This window comes from Hydractinia symbiolongicarpus, chromosome 9, assembly GCF_029227915.1.
Source record: "Hydractinia symbiolongicarpus strain clone_291-10 chromosome 9, HSymV2.1, whole genome shotgun sequence".
In the NCBI taxonomy this organism is placed as follows: Eukaryota; Metazoa; Cnidaria; class Hydrozoa; order Anthoathecata; family Hydractiniidae; genus Hydractinia; species Hydractinia symbiolongicarpus.
In genome coordinates, this window is record NC_079883.1 from 21,587,298 (window position 1) to 21,603,717 (window position 16,420).

Here is a 16,420-nt window from a genome sequence, read left to right on the forward strand (position 1 = left end):
GCGGGAAAAAACGTGAATATCACATGCATAATTTTTACACGTGATGTTGTTTTTGAAAATGAGACGGCACCATTCATCATTCGTTAGCTAATAATAGAAAACTTCTGTAGTTTCAGCTATGATGTAAACACTTCATCTGAAGAAGCTTTAGCGTCTTATTATTTTGAAAAGTGTTTTCAAGAAATTCTGTTATAAGTTGATTTGGTCGATTAATTCTTATTATTTTTTAGGTCATTTAAAAAGATAACTATATCACTTTAAATAAAAAATATCACAAATTGTACACAGAAAAATTCATAATTTATCGATAGAACAATCGTTAACACGTGCATCACCAGCGCATTAACGTGGTTTTACGAATTGGTTAGATTCTTTGCGTTTGAATGAAGTATTTTATATATTCAAGCCAAGATATGTCGATCATTCAGACCATACCACATTTATCAAAAGGACAATCAGATATACCATTTATCATTCCCACAGTTGGAACTCATACCGCGCTGAAGATTTTACATAAAATAAATGAATTCCGCGCGGATCGGACTCTTTGTGATATCATATTGCAATGCGATGATGGCACCAGAATTTCAGCGCACAGGCTAGTCTTATCCGCCGTTAGCCCGTATTTTGAAACCATGTTTCAAGCAAACATGGCCGAAAAGGGGCAGCTACTAGTGAATATAAAAGGAATCGACTCTAACACTTTAAGTATCTTAGTAGATTTTGCGTACACCACTGAAATTTCCGTGTCTGTAGAAAGTATATTCAACTTATTAACTGCAGCCAATATGTTATGTTTTGAAGAAGTAGAACAAAGTTGTGTTGAATTTCTTTGCAGAAGCTTGAGTCTAGAAAATTGTGTGGATATTTGTACGATAGCCGAAATGATCAACTGTGAAGAACTACATCGTATGGCAACGTTGTTTGTGTCAAGTAAATTTCGACAGCTGGTGAAAGACATAAGCTTCGTCAACCTAACCCCGCTACAGCTAGAGACAGTTTTAAGTAACGATAACTTAAATGTGACGTCTGAAGCTGAAGTTTTTGACGCCGTCATGACTTGGGTACAATGCGACAAAATTAGTCGAGCGGAATATTTATCAATCTTATTGAGACATGTTAGGTTCCCTCTTATGAGTCGAAAATATTTGGTTGATCGAGTGCTGCATGAAGACCTTATTATGCAACAAGAAGCGAGTCGCGATATAGTACTGAAAGCACTTGATCATCACCTGTTACCAGAGAGAACCGTGATGGGAGATTTTGCTTTGATTACGATGCCCCGACAGGTTACTAACAGAACACTGTTTGTTCTAGGAGGTGAAGGTAAGGAGTTATTTTCGTTTAAACGTTTCCGCTCAAACGCGTCCGAGAGCTCTTTCAGAGTAAAACCTTGAAAGTAGTTTACTACTTTCGAGTTTATCTCAAAGAGCGCTGGGACGAGAATGAAATTAGTTTTTTTTCTCGCAAATGCAGTGAAACGTGATGGTTTCAACTCGGTCAGTGAATTAGGCGAATCGTTTAGTTTTGAAAGTTCTTCACAACCGGCTGAGGGCATTACTTAATCTAAACCGGGTGTGGCAAGACGTCTAAAAACGTAAATTAATTTTAACGATACTGATGCGTTCACTATGTCCAGAATGTGGAGGAGAGTTAAGTTAATAAAATTGATTGACAGGAAGTGGAGGTAGCAACTTCCTCCTAATGACAGCTTTTACACTTATTTTCCTCTCTTAAAACTACTGAACTACTTAACTACTTTTTTGCCGTTGTTTGAATTTCCTCATCTCTATTCAGTGAACATTTGTTCCTGTTTATTGTTTGTTGACATTGAAAACTCCCATTTAAACTTTTTTACATTTTGATTTCATGAATTTAACCCACTGCCTATCTACACGGCCTAATTTAAGACCCCTCCTTCTTGTTAAATTTTCTGTGAATCACTACCCTATCCCGTTATTTATCTTTGATCCATTTTCTTCTAAACGTCTCTGTATCTAAACAACCAAATGTTAATACTGGTAATCAACTGACTCGCTCGATTAAAAGCAATTAATTTCTGATAATTTGTTGCAATTAATACAAAAAGCCGGCGTAATTGGATCGTGTGTTTTCTTGAGTGACATAATAAAAAACGTCGTAACATTTATTTGTGGTTTTGCAAATTTTATAAGCGGAAAGTCTTGTGATTGAAGAAATGACTCAAATGTTATTTTTACACATTCAGGAACATCTGACATAATGTGGGGTAACATTGTCGTATAATTTTTATATAAAGTAAAGTATATATCTTTAAAACATTAAACTTTTCATATTTTTATCAAAATAACTGCTTATCCACCATATACTTAATCTAAATTCCATTTTAATACACTCTAGTTCCCATTAAAACAATATTCTGCAGACAAGAATTAATCAGACTGAATGTATATCTAACTTTTTTAAAAAATTACCCTTACCCCTTCCCTCTCTCACTTAAACATTGATGAAACAAAACTTTTACCACAAATTGAATCCTCTTACCCTCGTTTTAACCTTTCTGTGTGTGTGTGTGCGCGTAGAATTTAAAAACGTAGATTTTTCTCCAGGGTTGAATACAAATATGTCCATCATTGACTTTTTAATTACTTTTCCTTTTTCAATGTTCTGTTGTTTTTTTCTTGTTAACCTTTTACAGCTACTTCGGCCCTCAGAGGAGTAAATTTTCATGAGCCGGCGTTAGGAGTGTACTTTCGCATATAACGCACCTACAATCCCGGACATGTTATTTTTAAAGACAAATTTTGCAAATGGCCAAACAGCATCACTTGGCTAGTACTCTGCAGTCTATAAGCTGCAAAAGTTTGACTTTAAGGAGTGTATTGCCCAGTAACCAATAAATATTAGCGAACAAAGTTTTCTGTTTGTCAGTTTAATTGCTAAGTTTTTACCTTTGAATAACAACGGGATTAGTTAAAATATTAGTTGCTCATTTTTGGTCACTGTGTTGTTTTTTACTTAAAACAGGAAATGGCATAAGTACAAATTTCTGATATAAAACTATGAAATATGGTTTTAATGCTTTCGTAAAGCAGATTTAAATTAACCGCCATGTAATAGGAAGCACGAAATATTTCACAAAAGAGCATTTGTTTATTTTATCCACTATCTTTTAAAATTCTTCCTCCAATCCCAATGGTATTATTTATATTTTCAGTAAAAGGCAAAGCACGAAGTTCTGTTGAGTGTTTTGATTTTATGTCAAATACATGGAGACGCGTCACGTCCATGCTGATGCCTCGAAAGCACGCAGCAGTCGCAGTGTTGGATGGTGTCTTGTATGCTATTGGTGGCATCAATGATAGCATGGATTTGATTACTTGTGAGAAATATGATCCAAGCACTGAATTGTGGAGCCCTGTGGCTAGTTTGAAGCAATGTAGAGGTACGTGTGACGTAACGGCACCAACTTAGCTCCCAGGTATTTTTGCCTTTTTGATGTGACTAAAGACAATATCCCTCAAATCGAAAAGGCTAAAATCCCTTTAAAAAAAAGGTATAGCAAGTCTTTAGCCAAAAAAATTATTTCTGAAATCCTATCTCAATTTAATTTTTTTTTAATACTTCTTTTTTCTTTATTTTTCTTTATTTTCAGCGTTTTTATTTTTTTCAAGTTTAAACAAATAATACGTCCTTTTTAAGAATCATTTTGGGGAAAAAAATTTATTAAAAATCCGAATATAATTCCGTATATGTATTGCGCATATTTTCATTAATTTATGACTAATTAATCAGTTTCGGGGTGTTACGTCAAGAAACTTTAATTTTCGACCACTGAGAAATTTTTATAACGATGTTTGCACCATCATTCCGACGTCAAGAAAAATTGATATTAATCTTCATTTTACGGAATATATACTTTTGCCCGTGACTACAATTTCAAAAAAAGTCGCGGAATTAATATTTGTGGATGTTAAAGATTCATTAATTTTAGTAAAAAAAAGAAAAAGATGGTTATTTTTAAATTTGTCCCTTGATGAGGCTACGTGCATCTTCTAACAAAACGTGATTTTTAAAATTACACATCATGTGTTTTAGAGTCACGCGATCACTTCTCCATAGCTATAAAAAATACTAAATCCAATTCAAAATTTTATTACTGACAAATTCTGCGCAAGACTGTTTTTTTTTTAATTTTTTGCTGCAACCATATTCACGGATTTGGGCGAATTTCCCAAAAAGTTTTTTTTCCTCAAATAATGGTTTTCTTTAAGGTATATTAATTTATATAAATTATAATACATTAAACAAGTGCCACCAAGTATTATAAACAAAACCAATAACTAGACAGGATATACTGTAACTGGATATACTCAAATACACTCGAAGTTTAAGAAGTACCGGTAGAAACAGATTAAAGAAAATCCAACAGTCTTTACAATAGAGTTCATACTATTGTTTTGTTTGTTTGTTGTTGTTTTTTTAATTATAACCAAATTTATAGGAGCGCTAAATGTTACTGTGGTTGACGGCTGGCTGTATGCTTTGGGTGGTTCCAACGGTAAAGAAGCCATTAAAACCGCAGAACAGTACGATCCATTATCCAATTCGTGGACAACCCTACCACCTATGAGATTACCCAGAAGCCATTTCGGCGTGGCGGAGCTACACGGTAGAATATACGCGATAGGTAGATAATATTGTTTATTCTCTATATCACCCGCACCATGTTGGTTGCCAACATCATCCCAAAGGCGCTTTTGCCTTTTTTGACATTGAGGAGGTTTGGCGGAAGGGACATCATGTAACAAACCCGGGGCTGGAGGAAGATTCCGTCTTCTTTTACGCTCATACTATACTCTGACGGAAAAGTAAAAAGTACTCAAAAGACAATTTATATAAAAACGCCCGTGTGCGTCTGTCTGTCACGCAAAATGGTAACTGCAGTAGCGCAGATACACGAAATGCAACTTATAAGGACAGGCGAACCCATGGATTTATACCAACACCAATTGACTGCACTAACTTCTTTTCTCACTTTTATTCCAAATCCTAAAGCGATGTACAAAGTTGCCAAACTTTACTCCCAAAGGTGGCGGCAATAAAATGAAGCAGAAGACATCTATCACCGTTCTTATCACCCTTCTTCAACATGTAACCTCATTTTTCTCATTTCAGGTGGTTATTGTGGTATATCTGAGGTCGAACATTGCGAGTATTTTGAACCTTCTTCTGGTAAATGGTTTGAAATCACCGGGCTGAATAAGTCACGGATGAATCACGCAGTTGTTTGTTGTAAAGAACGTATATACGCTATCGGTGGTAAAAATTCAATGGGTGTTCTTAATTCTATCGAAAAATTTAATCCAGATTTGAACATGTGGTTGATTATTAAAACTAAAGTTAAACTGAGTGTCGGAATGAATGCGTGTTTAGGTTTTCAACCGAACAATGAATGTGAAGAAGTATACGTACTTGGTGGAAAAGACAACGACGGTGAAGAGCAAAATGAAGTGAAACTGATAAGTTTAAAATCACCCGACTACGTCGTAAGTAAAAGCGTACCAATGTTAGAGACTAGATCATACGTCGGTGCGGCCCTGTTGTGAAGCATTGGCGTGTCACGCATACTAATGTAATAAAAGTTATTTTTAAATTTCATTAGTATTTATATTTTTCTTTAATTTCAGAAGCAAATGCTTGTGTAAAAATCAAAATATAATCAACTTACTACTGGCCAGGCACTTCAAAACTTCGTTGCTAAAAGAATTACCCCATCAGTTTGTTAAGGGCTGCGAACTAGGTTGTGTTATTGCTTAAGTTAAAATAAGACTCGTTTTTTATGTGGCTGTATTTTGCGCCATGACTCAAATAGCTCACGAGCCTTTTTGTTAGTGCATGCGCACTTTCAAAACTTACATATTTTGTCTAAGTGCGCACATTCTAACAAAACTCGCGATGCAGTCAAATAGAAAGCGCTTAATATATCTTTAGCGTACTACGCTGAAATAAATTTGTTTCCAAGTACTGATTTTTGTGAATGACTTTCTGAAGAATGTGTCCTGGGTTTTAAGTTTCGTAAATTTGACCACTTTTCGCGTGCATAAAAGTAGTTTTTAAATAACGTGTTAAAGTGCTTGTAAAAACTTAGGTTTCAATATTTTTTGTAGATATTTTTTTGTAGATATTAAAAACAATTCCCAATGGGAATATTTGTTACAAATTATAGATCTATTTAAAAAAAATCGATGGAAATACAATTAGTCAAGGCTTATGGAATTCAAAAAAGTGTTCTTTCTGGCATTATCTATACTTTTATGTAGTTTTATACATGTTGTAAATATTACCTTGTCGTCATATGTGGCAATCCATTTTCTCCATTTTTGGGATTCAACGATAATAGAATGCATAATATTTTTTGTTTATGCTTAATGTAATATATAAATCTCAAATATTGTTCACTTCATTCTGTTTACTGTAGTAAGAAAAAGTTATTACTGCAGGAGTTTTTTTCTATTCCGTTATTTTCGCAGCGTTGTAAAGTCGGTATGATGGGTTACAACCTTGTCCGCAGGACCATTTGCTACTCAACAGCGCTACGACAGCACTATTGCAACCGTAAAAAGGGCCGAGGTCGACCTTAGGATGGGTTAGTCACCAATTGGCTGAAAGAGTCTTTAAATTTCGCGCGAAATGAAACTCATTTCGATTGAAGAGGACAGGAAGGCCTCGGGACCAGAAGTTACGTCATCAGTGACATGTGCCGCCAAAGTGTTTGGCAAAAACGGCTCAAGGGTGATGTTCTCAAGAGGAAGTTAGAAACGGAAGCAATTCCATAGAACTGCAACTTTCTCCTCCCAAAGAAAACAAACACCCAAATTTGAAAAACGTTTTCAAATTTTTACAGGTCAACCGACGTTATGATGCAGGACATCCAAAACATGCACTCAGTGTCGGTTCGTTCAAAGGGTTAGACGACCTTAAGGACGCCATGAACCTCGCTGGTAAGACCTCCCAGCTGCTAAATCAGGTCAAGCGAGACTTAATTAAGCCTTCTTTGCTACAAGAGTACGTAGCCTTAGCTACGGAAGTGGAAAAGAATTCTGATTGTCTGATTGGTTCCTCTGTCTGTGAAAGGCTTGAGAAGCTGAAAAAGGAGGCCCAGCTCAAATCACTCCTGGAAAGAGGCCAAAAAAGATAGAAAAAAGAAACTTTTCATTGACGAAAAAATACAAAGCTTATTGGGGAAAGGTGTGATAAGGTTGAGCAGTCGCGAACCAGGCGACTTTATCTCACCCATATTTGTCATTGAGAAATCAGATGGCGGATTTAGGCTAATCTTAAACCTCAAAAGAAAATTTAAGGTGCACACCTTAACGTCCATTCTTCGATTTATCCAAAAGGACATGTATCTGGCCAAACTTGATATTAAGGATGCATACTATAGCATACCAATACACAAAGAAAGCCAGAAGCTCAAAAATCGAACACAAAGGTAAGGTATACGTATTCCTGGTACTCTACTTCGGCTATACAGAAGGACCACGAAAATTCACCAAGATAATGAAATCACCCTTATATAAATTAAGGAAGGAACAGGTCACCATTGCTGACTACATTGACGACTTGATCACTATGAACGTCGTAAACAGCAGTGCTGCAATACCATACACAAAACCGTTGCGTTGTTAAATTCACTGGAATTTACAGTCCACCCAGACAAATCCGAGTTTGAACCAAAACAAGTTTTGGACTTCCTTGGATTCATCATCGATACAGTGAATATGACCGTCGCTCTCACCCCCGAAAAAAGGCAACCATAATGGATCTGTGTAACGAAGTGACACAGAAAGAGAAGATAACAATAAGAACTCTAGCGCGATTAATTGGTAAGTTTATCGGCAGCCTTATTGGGGTACCACATGGTAGACTCCACTATAGATCTACCAAAAGACTAAAAATCTCGCGCCAAAAATTTTGATGTGCAGATCACATTTACCCCTACCGCCATGGGTGACGTATCTTGGCGGAAGAATAATTTATGAGGTCGCATAGCCCCAATCATGTCATTATATCCATGGATGCCTTAACAAGAGGTTGAGGAGCGTCAATGACAGAAACCCACACGGAGGGTGAGTTTTCATCTATGGAGCAGGAACGCCACATAAATGTCCTAGAACTAATGGCAGCATTCTTCGGACTACAGGCTCTCTGCAACCATACTGCAAATGCTAACATCTTGCTAAAGATGGATAATACTTCAGCAGTAGCCTTTATAAACAAAATGGTGAACTTTAAATTTATCACAACGGATAAGATTACACATAGCATTTGGGAATGGGCAATAAGCAAAAATAATTGGATAGTCGCTCCACATCTCCCCTGGCATTCTTAACGTAGAAGCAAACAGAGAGTAGCGACAACAGGAGACAAGAACAGAATGGATGTTAAACAAATCAAAACTCCTTGATGCACTGAAAGAACTGGACTTCCGTCCAGAAACAGTCCTCTTTGTGAGTAGAATAAACAAGCAGTTACCTGCCTTTTTCTCATATCGACCTGATCCCGACTGCATCGGAGTAAACTCGTTTACTGAGGATTGGCACAATATGTCGTTTTATGCCTTTCCACCCTTTGCCTGCCTTCCCCAGGTAATTCAAAAGATCCATAGTGATAAGGCAGTAGGTATCCTGGTAGTTACGGACGGGCCTAACCAACCATGGTTCACAGAGTATTCTGAACTAATCATTAAAGAAATTCTTGTTTACCTAGAATGGACCTAGTACTGCTTCCACAGCAACCAAGTGTCCTTCATTCACTGCACCCAAATCTTTGGATAGCAATTGTCTCAGGGAGGCAATAAACCGAAAACGATCATGTTCTGCCGATCTAAGCAACTGCTCACTTCATCTTGGTCAGAAAAACCCAGTCCAGCTATAATCCGTATTTAAGGAAATGGCTGAAATTTTGTAAAATGAAAAAATCCCAGAACCTTATAAGGCTAGTCATAAACAAGGTATGGACTTTCTTGCTTTCCTTCTCCACGTAGAAAAGACAAGCTATGGATACATTTCAGCAGCAACGTCAGCCCTGTCAGCTGTATTACCAAAGGATGCAGGAACAGGCTTTGGTAAGAACAAGAACGTTAGCAGACTAATCAAGTGTATTTTCAAGCTACGTCCTTCCCTACCAAAGCACACTGTGATATATGACCCTGATGTAATATTAAACTATATGACAACCTTGCCTGGTAACCAGCACCTGGAGTTACAGTTATTAACGAAAAAACTAGCAACGTTGTTGTGCCTACTGAGTGTCCAGAGAGCCCAGACAATAGGTGCCCTAAAGGTTAACTTTTGTTATCGATCTTCAGATGAAGACAACAAAACCAGGCAAACATCAGGAACCTCTGCAATTTGAGAAGTACCACCTCTCTAACCGGATAGTTTACTGCCTATATAAATACTTGAGGACGACAGACCTTATACGAGAGAACCTTGAAAACCAACCAAGGGAACTACTTCTCTCCTATGCTTATCCCCATAAACCTATCGGAATAACCACCGTTGCAACACATGTTAAAATGTTCTTAGGCTTGGCTGGCATCGATATTAAGACGCTCAGTACCTATTCTACAAGGAGTGCATCTACCAGCAAGGCAGAGGACATAGGAGTACCTATGACGACAATCGCCAAAGCGGTAGCCTGGAGAGGCACTAGCACGTTCGCAAAACATTACAAATTGCCCATAAGCTAGAACTTTGCGATCGAACTTCTTAAATGTTTATAAACACATTTACTTGGGTTAGATTATTTATATATATATGTAATAGACATGTACCGTTATGGTATATTGTGGCATTACCAGGAGTTATAACAGACAAACCGTAAATATGTAGTTCTGTTTAATCTAATATTGGTCCTTGTCGAGTTTTTACTCAACTGTTTGTTGAACCAAAAATAGGTGGCTTTGAAATCTCATTTGAATACTTACGATCAGAGGCTAAATTATTATTTCAAAAATTAGACAAATGTAATAAAATTTAATTAAAATAATAATTTAGCTCTCATCTAAGTATTCAAGTGCCCACCACCACTCCCCTAACACCTTCAGCACTATTATCCACTATTTTGGCCTTCACAATGGGTCTTTGAAGAAGGAATTTTACTGAAACCGAATCTCATTGGAATACTTAGACCAGAGCTAAATTATTTTTCTTAATTAAACTTTATTTCATTTGTCTAATTTTTTAAAAAAAATATTGAGGTTAAAGGTGTTTTGACGACGTCATCAACCTGTCTGTTCTGGCCCTAATTTAGGAATTTGGTTCTATTTTTGTTCTCGATGCTCCCATAAATGCATAACTTGTATGACTTACAAATAACAACATGAAATAAACGAATACACAAGTAAAACTTTCGCGAGGGCCTGTTATGATGTGGGATTGGCAACCTGATAAATAGAATTTCTACCATGTATATTTGGCACTAGTAATTAGGTCTCCAGGACGGCGATACTTATGTGTGTAGAGTGGTTTCTCTTCTTGTAAAACTTCATGTGGTTGAAAATTACTTGGATTCCTCATGACATTTAACAAGTACAATCAGATAAATGGAAGCGGCCCTTAAGCCGAATCTCCACTGGACGATATTTCGCGAAAATTTTTGTGACCAGAAGTAGAAACCATATTAAATTTTCGTCATGACAAAAATAGCGACCAATCAAATTCGAGTATTGATGACGATCGTCGTAAAAATCGTCCCGTGGAGATTCGCCCTTACTCAGGTGAGCAAAAATTCCGGTGTTCATCATAATAAAAAAACAAGCCATATAAAACCTACGAAAATAATCGATTTTTTTGACATTTAAAAGTCACATAAGTATATATCTTCTGAAAGATAGGGGATGTATATTTGAAATAAAAATACAACCAATTTTGTAACAGGCTTGCAAACGAACAAGCGTAATAAAAAAAAAAAAAATGCTATTAGAAAACCCGAAATCTATCGTTCGTGATGGAATTATCAACATGCACCTGTTCCTTGAGAAGAAATGTTTTTCCATATTTTGCTATTGTTTCGGGCTCCTCAATTATATAAAGTTTGTATATCTTTTTAATGTTGAAATATTAGATTTTAATTTTTGCAACAATTGTGGTTAACCAAAAACTACTTTCAAAAAGAAAAAATTACCAATACTGGACAATATTTTGTCGCTATTGCTAAAAGAAAACAAGTGTGCTTATAATACTTGCGTTTCAAATAAAAACAAAAAAACATATCACATGTCAAGTGCGATGAGTGTATCTTTGCATAGTAATCTAACTTCGTGTGAGTATTGGAAATCCAAGAACTATGAAGATATTTTTGTTGGTAATACTGAGAAACACTTGTTTCGAATTTGCTTTCCTTTACTTGCCGTATTCATAGTTATCTTTAATTTCTATGTCGTGGCCATACTATTAAAGAAAAAACATCGACATAGAATAGACAACGAGTTTCTAGTCCTTAGCATTAGTGATTTACTAGTTGGATTAATATCAGTTCCGTTCTATTCTTTACATTTTTATGATATTTCACAAGTTATTTTATGCACATTGTATCCAATCATGACAAGCGTCACTATTTTCCCTTTTGCATTTTCCTGGTCAATGACGGTTGTAATTTCGTGTGAGAGATACTTTGTTATTATATGGCCGGCCTTCCACAGGAGGTATATTAAAAACGCTTACGCATATCCATTCTTATTTGTTCTGCTTTTTACAACAACTTGTATGGGTGTTTTTCTTGGCTGGACAGTATACAAGGAAGTAAACTCCACCGTTATCTACATGGGAATCTATAAAGAAGATCGATGGCCAACACCATTTGAATTTGTTCAAATAATATTAGAGATTATGATATTCCTAGTCGTATTAACTTTGAATTTAAAAATGTACCTTTACGTTAAGATCCTTTCAAAGAGAATGAACAGTAGTCGACAATACAGCGAGCGAACAAGTAGAAGACTAACTATAACGGTAATTCATATATTCTTTTGTTTATCCTTTTGTAATATTCCACAGTTAGTAACTATCATTTTGGAATGGTTTGGCATCGTGAAAGCATCCAGCGCTTTGTATCATCTTCGCAGTTGGTCCATGTTGACTCTTTATTCCAATTCTTTTTTAAACTCGATTATTCTGATGCGTTCGAGTAAATTTAGAAGCAAGTGATTGATTTGTTGTTTGTAATATCAAAAAAATGAAATGTGGAAAAGGCTAAACAAGAAAGATTATATTTTAGTTGCAGTAAATATGTTTAAGCATCTGTGGAAAATCACGTAACACATTCGATTATTCTAGAACATTCGGCATTTTTGTTATTATAATGTGATTTGTTATATTTTAGTCACGAGATCTCAACGACGTTTTTCTTTACGATGTACTCATTTTTGTGTTGGCTGAAAAATATAACTTCTAGAGATAAGTCTTGTGTTTTTAGCATTGTTAAAAAGCTCTTGAGTGTTTTTGACTTATCTAAGGGAGGTAAGAGGTAGTAGCGATAAGAGGGTCGGTAAAAATATGGGAATTGAAAATATTAAAATAAAAATAATAAAAATAATAAGAAATATTCGATTTGTTGGAAAGGTTTGTTGGAAAACTGGAAGTGAAGAATGATAAAGCCAGATAAAAAAGACAAAAAATCTTTAAACAACTTTCCGATAATCTTCATAATAATCCCCTAAAATTTTCTGACAATTTATTAAAACTAACAATAATTTATAAATATTTCAATACACGCTTTTATTTTTTAAGAAAACATTGAAAAATGAAAAGAATAAGTATATGAGGAATAGGATCCTTTCTTAAAAGTATATTTCAGTTACAAAATAGTGGCTAGATGTTTTTAAAAAAGTCCTCCAAGTTTAAACAACACCTAGGAAAGTTCAGAAAGTATGTTTCCTGTAAAAAGTACGTGTGTAATTTAATAAACTAACATTCAGTTAATGATTTTTTATAACTAACAATTTCATTTCGTATAATTGTTTGTATTTGATCTTTATCTGTTTTTGAATTTAATTTTACTGGATGAAGAAAAGTCATTCTTTTATTGTAAACTTTTTTAAATCCATCTGCGGAATGATCGCCTACGAATAAGTCGGGAAGATAAGTTCCATTAAGATATTCGAAATTTTCTAATTTATCCAAAGTACGTATCAGATTATTTCCAGCTATTTCTAAAAAAAGTTTATTCTTGTATGCAATGTCGGACAGTTTTGCGTAACCTTGGGCAAATCTTCCTGGAACATAAAACATATCCGACCAGCCTTTGGCACATCTTGGTTCACCTTTGCTATTTGCTAAATAAGTATCTAGATATTTCTTATATTCCTTTGGGTTACTTTCAGCAAGTCGTTTTAATTCCTCATAATATTTCTGACATGCTTTAAGTCCCATATCATACGTCCACCACATCCAAGCATTGTTAACAATTTTACCATACGCCTTTTGTCTCCAGTCAACGATACCGCTCTGCCATACTTTCTTTCGATCAAGTTTTAGTAAATTCCACCAATTCACAATAAGATCATCATTACTGTAAATATATCCTAAGATAAGAGAAATTCTAGAACAAAACAACTTTCTACTGAAAAAAATTAAAGTCTATATTATAAGCTGTGTCGTGTTGAATATAACAAGACAACATAAATAGATTTGCAACTGATCGCATGACGGATGATTTCAATAGAAACAAAAGAGTTCAGCATCTCTTTCTTTATTTTTACCACCATAATCAAAGCAAACTTAATAAAAATTTGGACTCCACTGTCATCTTGGGTTGTGCCTAGCTATGATGAACCTTATAATACGACTGATCCCTCAATTCGATTCTGCCCAGCATAGCTTATAAAACTAGGAAACTGATGGGGGTCAATACAATGTCTTTTTTATCGACGTTTTTCTTGGTCTTTGAACAGATGCGTGAAACAAATTTTAGTTATTTTATTAAACTTTCACGTTACTCACTGGAATGCTTTTGAGCAGATAACAGACGCCTCTAGTCAGTGGTACTGACTTAGAGCCTGGTATACATCTGACGTTAATTTGCGTGAAGCAGTTACTCCAATTGGAGTTAATTTTTTAACGCCTTATGGAAACGTCGATGAATAGATGGCACACCTATCTTAATCTCGTTTGGCACGCGAGCTGAATATCGAAAAAAATTAATATTTTAATGCGAGTTAGGCGAACATAAAGCAAAAAATTGAGCATATTATGTGTTATCAAAAGTACGGATAAAAAACGTTTTATATATTAATTCTTCCAAAAGATGGTGAAATTCTACATACTACCCTAGTTTCACAAAAAAAACAGACCTTAAATCTTGACCGTTTTCCTTTTTGTTCTTCTTTCAATTCGCCTCATAAAAATCCATTATAATATGTCATCTTTGATAGACATATTTCTTCAACGAAATAAATTAAATCATCCTTTTACTTGTATTAGAATCCTTGCCTAAATACTTAATATGATTAACTCGAAGTTCAGAAATTAGCACAAAAAATTTAATGCAATTTAACACCAGATAGAAACCAAGATTAACGCTCTAAGATCTTAAGAAGGCCTAAAAAAATTTGTTGGGAAGAAGCCTTACAGCCACAACGCACAGTTAAATTAGACCTTTGCAATATGTTTAGCATACCTTTTGTTTAACTGAATCTGATCCTGGGCAAATTTACTACTGGAAGAAAAAAAGCAAGCCTTGAAAATAAAAACTCTATTTACCATCGTATCCTGGATACTTTCGTATCGCTTTCGTCAAACATCGATATCTGAAATACCATATCTTCTCCTCTTTGTACAATATATCTGGGCCTTGACTTGCTGAATCATCAGGAGCTGGTCCACAAGTTAAAATTTTCCCAAATACATTATCATATAACTCATGTAATATTTTGTTGTTCCCATAAAACGCATAATTAAAATTCATCACTATAAGTGTATTTTTAAATATATTTTTATAACATTTCGTGTTGTTTTTATTAATTTTCTTTACTTGTTTTTCCGATCTTTTTTGCTCTTCATACATTCCTTCTGCTGTTTCCTCTTTCTCTACAATTGTTAGTTTTTTAAGGCTTAAAAAATCCACCTGGTAGATGACCACAATAAACAGGAGAGCGATGACCACGAAAATAAAAATTTTTCTCAGCATTTCGATAGTTGAAAATGTTTTTTTTCCATTATCCTGTTTCATCCTGTTTTTATTTCTAAATGAATTTGAGAAAAAAAACTACATTACATCTGGTTTAAATTATTTGGTCATCCATCCTGACACCTTCTGTCAAAACTCCAAAAATAAAAAAACTGTTTTTTTCATTCTTAATCCTTTCGTCTTCTTTTGAATTTTTTTATCCATCATTTATTTGAATATAACAAAGTATTAAACATAATAAATTATATCTAAATTAATTTTTTAAAACTTTTTTATTAAACTTAAACCAACATGAATAGATAGTTGCGCAACGAAGGAAGAATAACTTTCTATTAAGAAAATCTGTTCCTTTCAGATAACTGTTATAAACGTTATGTATCTGCAAATGGAACGTTAACAGCAAACGACAAAGCTATGTAACCATAAAAAGACAAACACTACAACTGATTGTTTAACTCGTCCCTTTAAGTCTTGCTTAAAAAAGTTTCATAAATGCACCTGCAAGGTTTTTCTACGTCATTTTCCTAATTTAGTAGGTTAAGTGGCCAACATATAAGGTATGTAGTAAGGAATTTTGCATAGCGAATATACCGTAGGACTTTTCCTAAATATTTAAGTTTATTCACTTCTTACGACGTCAAAATAGTAAAAAATTTATGACAAAACCTGAAAACGTTGAATATGTTATATTATTATATACCCGTAAGCAAAAACAGCCATTGAATAAATAATCGTATTCCACCCGTATTATTCAATGCTTGTGACGTAACAATAGTTTTGACAAAACATTCGTAAACGCATGTTTTGATTTTATCCTTTCCGCCTCATTAATTTTTATCGTAATTAACTGTGATTGGTTGTTTCTTAGTGGTCCGTTTTCTGATTGGTCGATTTCCAAACACGTGAAATGGCGGGAACGTTTTTGTCGAGAAAATTCTTTTTATGTCGATTTCACAAAAAAATGTTTCGATCTACACTATAAAATGAAACGAAAACAAAACAAACACAAAACAAAATAAGTAATATTAATTATAACAATCTCTTTTGGGTATATAATAAAACATATATACAATAGGTAAACATAGGTTATTGGATTTATTAACCCTCGGTGATATTATATTCAACTCCGCTGCGCGTCGTTGAATATTAATCACCTCGGGTTAATAAATCTCAATAACCTATGTTTACCTATTGTATATCTACTTATAAAATTAAACAATTCAGTGGTTTTTATTTTTTTCCGTAC

General features: G+C 34.7%; 3 protein-coding genes across 3 annotated transcripts; 2 read left to right on the forward strand and 1 right to left on the reverse strand.

Annotated features, from left to right (window-relative positions):
* Window positions 1-212: 212 nt before the first annotated feature.
* Window positions 213-6,481, forward strand: LOC130657006 (kelch-like protein 20). The gene is made up of 4 exons (XM_057459957.1): window positions 213-1,326; window positions 3,197-3,424; window positions 4,484-4,669; window positions 5,158-6,481. The coding sequence occupies exons 1-4, from the start codon at window positions 384-386 to the stop codon at window positions 5,586-5,588; spliced, it is 1,788 nt and encodes a 595-aa protein (XP_057315940.1). The 5' UTR covers window positions 213-383; the 3' UTR covers window positions 5,589-6,481.
* Window positions 6,482-10,712: 4,231 nt separating this feature from the next.
* Window positions 10,713-16,294, reverse strand: LOC130656668 (uncharacterized). The gene is made up of 2 exons (XM_057459569.1): window positions 14,748-16,294; window positions 10,713-13,570 (listed from the first exon to the last, which is right to left on the reverse strand). Exons 1-2 carry the CDS (start codon window positions 15,214-15,216, stop codon window positions 12,954-12,956), a joined length of 1,086 nt encoding a protein of 361 aa, XP_057315552.1. The 5' UTR covers window positions 15,217-16,294; the 3' UTR covers window positions 10,713-12,953.
* Window positions 11,277-12,194, forward strand: LOC130657828 (uncharacterized). The gene has a single exon (XM_057460825.1). It carries the CDS (start codon window positions 11,277-11,279, stop codon window positions 12,192-12,194), a length of 918 nt encoding a protein of 305 aa, XP_057316808.1.
* Window positions 16,295-16,420: the final 126 nt, after the last annotated feature.